At 32.0% G+C, this 8312-nt stretch overlaps 3 protein-coding genes across 8 annotated transcripts in view; 1 reads left to right on the top strand and 2 right to left on the bottom strand.

Moving 5' to 3' along the window:
• The window catches only part of LOC101501516 (calcium/calmodulin-regulated receptor-like kinase 1), a 4497-nt gene extending 1614 nt beyond the window's left edge, over window positions 1–2883 (top strand). For all 4 annotated transcript variants that reach the window (XM_004504843.4, XM_012717009.3, XM_027335784.2 and 1 more), the window contains exons 3-8: window positions 501–654; window positions 773–899; window positions 1176–1261; window positions 1366–1437; window positions 1828–2031; window positions 2365–2883. In XM_004504843.4, coding sequence (XP_004504900.1) covers window positions 501–654; window positions 773–899; window positions 1176–1261; window positions 1366–1437; window positions 1828–2031; window positions 2365–2682 — 961 coding nt within the window. In that variant the 3' untranslated portion in view covers window positions 2683–2883. The remainder of the gene's footprint in view (window positions 1–500; window positions 655–772; window positions 900–1175; window positions 1262–1365; window positions 1438–1827; window positions 2032–2364) is intronic.
• A 119-nt stretch (window positions 2884–3002) lies between these two features.
• On the bottom strand, window positions 3003–6070 carry LOC101494604 (anthocyanidin reductase ((2S)-flavan-3-ol-forming)). Of its 2 annotated transcripts, XM_004504890.4 has the most exons (6): window positions 5877–6069; window positions 4765–4931; window positions 4264–4464; window positions 3844–4003; window positions 3510–3723; window positions 3003–3357 (listed from the first exon to the last, which is right to left on the bottom strand). In XM_004504890.4, exons 1-6 carry the CDS (start codon window positions 6004–6006, stop codon window positions 3213–3215), a joined length of 1017 nt encoding a protein of 338 aa, XP_004504947.1. In that variant the 5' UTR covers window positions 6007–6069; the 3' UTR covers window positions 3003–3212. The 2 variants fall into 2 exon arrangements, with proteins under 2 accessions (XP_004504947.1, XP_027191586.1); XM_027335785.2 differs by lacking the exon at window positions 4264–4464 and having other exon boundaries at window positions 5877–6070.
• Window positions 6071–6977: 907 nt separating this feature from the next.
• The window catches only part of LOC101501832 (uncharacterized), a 3604-nt gene continuing 2269 nt past the window's right edge, over window positions 6978–8312 (bottom strand). For both annotated transcript variants that reach the window (XM_004504844.4, XM_073369848.1), the window contains one exon: window positions 6978–7336. In XM_004504844.4, the coding sequence (XP_004504901.1) occupies window positions 7223–7336 (114 nt within the window). In that variant the 3' untranslated portion in view covers window positions 6978–7222. The remainder of the gene's footprint in view (window positions 7337–8312) is intronic.

Here is an 8312-nt window from a genome sequence, read left to right as displayed (position 1 = left end):
TCTTTTTTGAAACCTTCAGTGTGTTCAATTGGCTCGAATTGGATAGTTTGGATCTTAGTTTTTTTTTATAGGCAAATATTAGTAGTTAATTTGTAACAACAAGGGAGTATTTGTTAGCAGCATACACCAAACTCTGGACCTCCTTCTTAATACACCTTCAGCATCTCAACCTATACCACTGGACTACACATTCGGGGACTTGGATTTAAAGTGACCTTGGAATAAAAATGGCTAGGATATGTGACATTATTGATAAGAGAATAGATAATTTAGTGGGGGATTTGGGGGATTCAGAATACATTTTGGTTTTAGGTTTTTCTATTGAATATTTTTTGGATGATACACTTATCAGTGGCTTGGTGGTTGAAGTTGGGAAGCATTTCACAATCTGATATTTAGGCTTTTCTCAGTTTTCTTTTTATTTTTTGTCATTAGTTTTGTGAACTTGCTCATGTTTTATTATATTTCTCTGTTTGTGTAACCTTGTTACTCTTTTCTAGAGATATAGAAAAGGCTACTTCTAATTTCACAACGATCATAGGCCATGGAGCATTTGGTTCTGTTTACAAAGCAGTCATGGCTACAGGTGAGACAGTTGCAGTTAAAGTTCTTGGTACTGATTCAAGTCAAGGAGAACAAGAATTTTTAACTGAGGTAATATCTATGCTTATGTTTCTATTAGTACAATTTATATTCTCTCAAACTGAGAGCAAAAAATTGGAAAATATTAGTACAATTTATATTCTCTCAAACTTTGCTTTCCCATTATCAGGTCCTATTACTTGGAAGATTACATCATAAAAACCTTGTGGGTTTGATAGGATATGCTGCAGAACGAGGACGGCATATGCTCCTTTACATTTACATGAGCAACGGAAGTCTTGCTTCTCATTTGTATGGTTAGAAAGAGAGCTACTCTTGTCATTTTATATTTGTAGGGATTATTTGTTTTTTTTATTGCTCAATAGAATAGATTTCTTAGTGTGCAATGGCTCCATTATTTGTTCCATAGAAAACAGGTTCATGTGAATGTTTGTCTGAATTCAGTTAAGCATATGCATATTTCATATTTGTAAGTCTTGTGTGGATGATATATCAGCGGACTTGCATATAATACTTTTAAAATGAGTGTCTTTTTTTTTTTACTTTTTTCTTGGTTTGTGTTGATGATCTAGGCGAAAATCATGAGCCATTGAGCTGGGATTTGAGACTTAGCATAGCACTAGATGTTGCAAGGGTACTGGAATATCTACATTATGGGGTATATAGTATACCTTGTTTGTTAATTTAGTATATTTACACAAGGAGAAAAGAGAACATGTTTACTTTGGTTTCTTCTTATTCTTAATAAATAACCCATCGCAGGCTGATCCACCTGTTGTTCACCGCGACATCAAGTCTTCCAACATTCTATTGGACCAGTTTATGAGAGCCAAGGTAACCAATCTTTGCATTTAGTTCCCACAAAGATGAATAGGAGTATCAATGATACTTGAAAACATTTATTGGTGCATTACTAATTCTGGGAAATTTAGGGATATCTTTTCTCCTGTTATTTGTTCTTTCATTTATGCATCGCATTCTCTTCATTCTCCTTTTTGATGTATTTCATTGAAATTATATTATCATAGCCATACTTTTATGAGGAATTAAATTATGTCATAGTTTTCTCGATCTTGAGAAGTTATTAAATTATTAATACCTGGATTTTGTAAAGATGTTGCTGCCATTGTGCTATTTCATTGTATCCCCTCATATGTTTTTGTCCATATTGAAGCTTAAATTTTTTTATCAATATTCTTTTAACATTTATATTTTATTGGGCAGGTCACTGACTTTGGGCTTTCTAGACCAGAGATGATTATACCTCGTATGTCAAATGTCAGAGGAACATTTGGATATCTTGATCCTGAGTATATTTCTACAAGAACCTTCACTAAGAAAAGTGATGTTTATAGTTTTGGTGTGCTACTTTTTGAGCTTATTACTGGAAGGAATCCACAGCAGGGCCTCATGGAATATGTAAAACTAGTAAGAATAGTGTCTCCTTGTTGGCTTCTATACATGCTGTCGCATATGTTTTGAATCCTTGATGCATTTGAAAATATATGTTATTAGTATAGAACTTAATAACTGTGTTCAATATGAAAAAGTTTTATATAGATGTCTAATCATGTCATTCTCGCTGAAACGCTCATCATGGTGAAATACGATGTAACAAGATGGGGAAATATGGTTCGATATATGTGTAAAATATGATTATCTTGTCAATGTGTAGTTATTAAATTCATTAATAACTAGTTTGTAACCATCATATGATATATGTTTAGGATTCATAAAATATTTCTATTTGGTTATGATTAGGCTGCCATGGAAAGTGAGGGCAAGATTGGATGGGAAGAAATTGTGGATCCACAATTGAATGGAAACTATGATATACATAAGCTTAATGATATGGCTTTCCTTGCATTCAAATGTGTCAATGAAGTCTCCAAAATTCGACCTTCAATGAGGAACATTGTTCAAGCCTTATCTCAACTTTATAACAAGCCTAGTATAAATTCTAACCGAGCATCTCCGTTTGCGCTAAGCGGAGTGACCATTGAAGTAGAACAGCAAGAAACTCAAGACTTTTCATCTATTGAGTGTTCGAAGGTGCTGAGCAGACTGCACAGCCGATAATCATTGAAGTCTGTCATCGATGTTTAAATTAGATGTATTCTTTAATTTTGTTTACTTGGTTAACTGTTTACCTTCAAGAATTATAATGTAGATTGGAAATAACACCTTGAGCATGTTAGGGGAATCTTACAGAAGTTCAATTGTCTTTTTATATGAAACGTTTACCCATTTTCAAATTTATTAAATGTTAAATTTCATTTATATCCTTATTTTTTTGTGAGTGAAAATATTAGGAGTAATTAAGTTAGTGGAATTAGGAGTAACATAACATAGGTGCATTTGTTTGTGCATTTGATCTGTAAGCATAACCAAATCCAAACTTAACAATAGTTATCGTGCTCTCCTTTTAATGAAGTGGCAATCTCATCGATTATATTAGAGAGATTTAATGAGGTGGAAATACATCAGGGGATTGACAGAGATGTATCTGATGTTCCCTCCATTTATATTTATTCACTTGACATTTCACTCTGAGCTTCATAACATTCATAACAAGCTTAGAGTTGCTACAGAATTGAAAATATCGAAGTTTACTTATTAAGGACCCCCTTAGTCTTCAAATACTCCACAGTCTGGTCAAGAGTTTCATCAATACCATAATTGAAACTGAACCCTTCTTTGATAAGCTTCTCAGAAGAGATTATTAACTTTGCCTTGGCGGGGCAATCATCAAATCTGCAATTCGAAAATGATACTTGCCTTACACAAAAATTGAAAATACGTTTCAACTGTGAGAAAAGGAGGACACTTTAAAACAGTATCATCAATGTCCATAAGGGCAAATATGAAATCAGTTTTCAAGCCAAATCGAACACGATGGAACTTACTCAGTTGGAATTTTATACTGCAGGTATCGTTTGCTGAGAAACTTTGCAAGCTCAGGAACACTAGTATTGTGAGCACAGCAAATGTATCTACCAGAAGCTGATTCTTTCTCTGCCACAAATATATGTGCTCGGCAGATATCCTCTACGTGAGTGATCGATATCGAACCAGACAGAAACTGCAGTCCTTTCAAACTGTCTATGAGGAACTCATCGCCTGCAAGATGTAAACGCGAGCTTGAAACATTAATGAATCATTTTGTATGATCCTTAAAAGTATTAGGATCAGTTCAGAAGTCCTTAAAAGTTAAAACCATTTAATTTAGCGGCTTTGAACCTGTTATAAGCGACATTGCCAAGCCAACACTAGCTGGGATATCTAGAGTGAGGGAAGGACCAATTGTTAGAGTAGGTATCACAGTGATTAGATCAATGTCATTCTCTTCAGCAAATTTCCATGCAGCCTTTTCAGCTAGCGTTTTGGAGGATGGATAGCCCTGCACATTTCAATAATCTTTTTCAATTAGAAATGATTGTCAGCTATGAAGCACTGACATGACCAAGGGAACTGAACACGGCAACGATACTGACAAGTAGATAAAATAGAAATGGTCGAATGTGATCATGTGTCAGTATCAAGTCGGACCAAACACAACTTCAATTTGAAGTGTTAGTGCTACTATATAGATAATGTCATGATGCGGCTGTGCAATCTATAGAGTCACGCCTAAGTTTTAAATAAGGTTTGGATTTTTACCCAAGTGGGTGGCTTTGCAGTGCTCAAGAATTTGACGTCAGACCATTTGCTTTCATCCATAACCAAACCTGTCTCTTTGAGTTCATTTACAGTCACAGCAGCTGCAGAAGATGTTAAGATAACTCTTTTGACTTCTTTTGCTTTAGCACATGCTTTCAACACATTCAACACACCTTTGATTGCTGGCTTTATCATGTCATTCTGAATAGTAATGGCAGAAGAATTTTTCACATTAATGTATTCTTTTTCTTCCACATGCATATATAGAGTGATGTTAATTGAACATTAAAAACCAACACTGCATTCTAACACTCTATAAAAATGCACTACTTATAATTGCTAATGTAAGTGAAAGAGATAGAGAAGTAATAAAAAAAAGTCAAATTGTATCCTAACTCCGAAGTGTGTGTATATATATGGTGTTGGACAACATTTTGTATGTAAAAACATTCAATTTGGTTGTAAATTTATATCCATTTTCTAGTTTAGTGTTCAACCAACCTCTGGATCTTGAGAAGCAAAGTTCACAGGTGTAGCAAGTTGAAAGACAAGTTCACATCCTACTATTGGAGCATCAAAATCTTCTTCAACTGTTAATTCTGCTTTAAATATATTTAGTTCCCCCAAACTTTGCAGTGCCACGAGGTGAGATGTTTTTTTAAGATTATCTGTACAAAACACCAAAACCATAACTTTTCTTTCATACAAAAATCTTATTTTGATTCTCTATTCTCCAATACAACTTCAGTAGGGAGTTAGGCCTAGTACTACTTGTTTCAAGGCAACCCACAATCTTCATTTCTGTTTCATTCTTTCAGTGCATATTTAAAATCACGGAACTTTGTCCAAAAAAATATCACGGTAAGCTTAACAAAATAACAGTGGCAAGTCATTTTGTTGAAGTTCAAAAATATAGTTTTTTACCAAAATTATTGTAGTTGATATGAACTCACTTAATTCAAACATATACTTAAGTCATTGCGTTTTGGCAAGTAAAACAAAACATTGACAAAAAATAACAGCACTGATATTTGAACACATTTAAAACAAAAATATTCACAAATTTTTTTATATTGTATACCCAACATCTTATAAAATAAATGCACGTAGTTTCAATGTGGTTTGATTACGAGGAGAGGAGAGAGAAAAATTAATATAAAATTAAAATAAAAATGTGTTAATTGGACTTGAAATATGATATCAGCTGTCAACTTTTGTATCTGAAAAACATTTCTAAAAAAATAAAGACAATATATATCAACACACATGTAAGAAAAATGGTAATCGACACATGCAATTTATTTTTGGATCAAAATGACACATAAATGGTAGAGGTAGCATAGATGGAATCTTAATATCCTTAAAACTCATTCATTTTCCAACACAAACTACTAGACTAATACACTTTACAATGAAAATTAAATATTTTTATGATGAATCAGCAATTAAACTTTTAACCAGCACCAACACAAGATTTTAACATTTTTGGTGGAACATTAGTTAAACAAAACGACAGTTTTTGTCATCAAAAGGACCATTTAGATAAAAAAAAGCAAAAAAACAAATAGTTATTATTATACAATGATAATGACATTGTACTAAGAGAGAGAGACCTGGGTCTCTGACAGTAGTATTAACTGCATAACCCTTTTCAAGCAACTGTTTGATCAGCAAAGATGCCACAAACCCTGTGCCACCAATCACACATGCTTTCTTCTTTCCTATTTGTTCAATACTAGCCATCACGTTTTCACACTCTCTCTTACTATGAAACTTACACAAACTCTATTGCAGTTTTTATGGTCATAAAGATGAGTTATTTAGTTCTTAAATAACACTAACGGTAATTCAATTACTTGAACAAACAGTTACGTTTTGGAGTTAAGTTGAGCACGTGATACAGTTTATTCACCAATGACTCAATATCAATAAGTCTTTTCACAAGTTTGAAATTCCTAGCTTTCCATTTTGTATAGTATATTGCTTTCCATTTTGTTTTCTCTTTAAAACATTATTTCATTAATGAAAGTACTGCATTAAATCAAAAATCAAGATTCTAGAAATTTAAAGGTGGAGTTTTTTTAATCCACATGTGTTTCGGATTATAAAGAGAATGTTTACTTAAATAATGAACAGTAAAAAGAAATTAAAAAAATTAAAGATTAAATTGTAATTTTAGACTTTTATTTTTAATATTTTACGAAATATGTCTCTTTATTTTAAAAATTGACAATTTTGATTCCTCTTTATAATTTTTTAATTAAAAAATATGATGTAATATATTTTAAATAATGTGATATATAATATGATGATATAGAATGATTCATACCATAAAATTGAAATAAAACGCCGTAAAACTTTATATTTCAACTTTAGAAATTTTTGTATTTTGATTTAACTAATGACATTTGAATAATTATTCATCATTTTTATGTATATGACACCCTTTTAAAATAATTGAATAATTTAATTATTTCACACATATTAAAAAAAATATATATAATAAATGAAGAAAAATATTATTTTTACTAATTATTTTTATTAGATATTAATTTATTATCAATTTTATAAATATATAATAAAATATAATTAAAATAACTAAATTTTAATGCCCTAATAAAATATAATAAAATAACATCCTTACACACTTTTTAAAATATAAAGACTTAAACGGAAAAAATAAATAAATAAAAGAATGATGAGGTACAACTAAATACAATAAAATATATCAAATATATTTTTTGAATGATGTGGTACAACTAAATAAAATAATAAACCTCAAATATATTTTTTTGCCAAAATTCAATGCGGAGGCTCCACTAAAAATCAGAATGGAAATCTCGCTTCAATGCCATTCAATATGACATAAACTTTTTATTTGTTCTCTAAAATCCTCTTTCTCTAAAACGCAAATAAAATCAGAAGGCAGTAAATGTTCATTTGCACAAAATGATTTTCCTCATTCAGGCCTGTCTAAATGACCATATAGATTTTGCCAATTTTGTGAAGCTTCATAACGTGTTCGAAAATTCCAGATGTGTGACTTTGACTTCTCACGAGCTTCAAGGATTTCCTACACAAAGAGGTTACATACAGCTTGTTACTCCAAGAAAAGGTGTTAAATTGGAGAGTCCTAGAATGGAGGCCCATTAAAAGAGTTGTTTTCATTCAACTACTTGTGATACAGATATGCAGTGTAGTTCTGAAACAGACTAACCAACAGTAAACAGTACTAATTGCCACTAATAATTATCATAATAGTAATCAAATAAATAAATATTAACCAATTTTTAAGTTGAAAGATCCAAGGCCCATTCCATTTTTGAAATGCTCAAATAAATCATAACATGTTTCCGCTGCAGTGTCCCAGTAGATGACAATTTGAAGTGATGTATTTGGCAATGGATTTTATGAGCCATTTTGGTCCATGAATGTGAGAAGTTATCACTATGATCCTTAAATGTACCAAAATTGCAAACATGTACCTAGTGCCTCTTTTTTTAGTAACTATATGGACTAAATTGACCAATGAAAAACACATTCGAAGACTTGACTACCTAAAAATAGATCCGATGACTAAAATGACTAATAAAAGAGACGCTTGTAATTTGCAATTTCAATACATTCAGGGACTATAAAGACAATGTCTCACACATTTTGGGATCAAAATGGTTGTTTACTCTGGATTTTATTGTTGTCACAACCGAGGAGAAACAAACAAGTCATTATTAATCTACCAAGCAGATAGCAACTGCAGATCAAATGACTTTAGCTACTGTAGAATTGAGACATCGCGAAAGCCATATTTGCTTTTGGCCAACAAAGCCATCTCCGTGGCCTGACTCTGTGAGCTATAGTTCTCCCTGGTCAATGGCCGAGAAACCAAGAGTGTGACTGGTTTATCATAAGGGTGAAGGTAGTAGAATTGAAAGCATCATTGGTTGATTGCAAAGCCATGGACTGATACCAAGACTCAATACAAAAAACAGGGCTCAAGAAAGGACTACTTGGACATTATGATACATATTATATATATATATATATATATA

Source organism: Cicer arietinum, chromosome 6, assembly GCF_000331145.2.
Source record: "Cicer arietinum cultivar CDC Frontier isolate Library 1 chromosome 6, Cicar.CDCFrontier_v2.0, whole genome shotgun sequence".
NCBI lineage: Eukaryota > Viridiplantae > Streptophyta > Magnoliopsida > Fabales > Fabaceae > Cicer > Cicer arietinum.
Note: the sequence above shows the minus strand (reverse complement) of the source record. Positions and strands in the feature narration are given on the sequence as shown.

Coding starts and splice junctions, on each gene's coding strand:
- LOC101494604 (XM_004504890.4), bottom strand. CDS start 6,006: ATGGCTAGTATTGAACAAATAGGAAAGAAGAAAGCATGTGTGATTGGT. Junction 4,465..4,764: donor TTGCTTCTCAAGATCCAGAG/GTTGGTTGAACA, acceptor ATTACTATTCAG/AATGACATGATAAAGCCAGC. Junction 3,724..3,843: donor GGCAATGTCGCTTATAACAG/GTTCAAAGCCGC, acceptor TACATCTTGCAG/GCGATGAGTTCCTCATAGAC.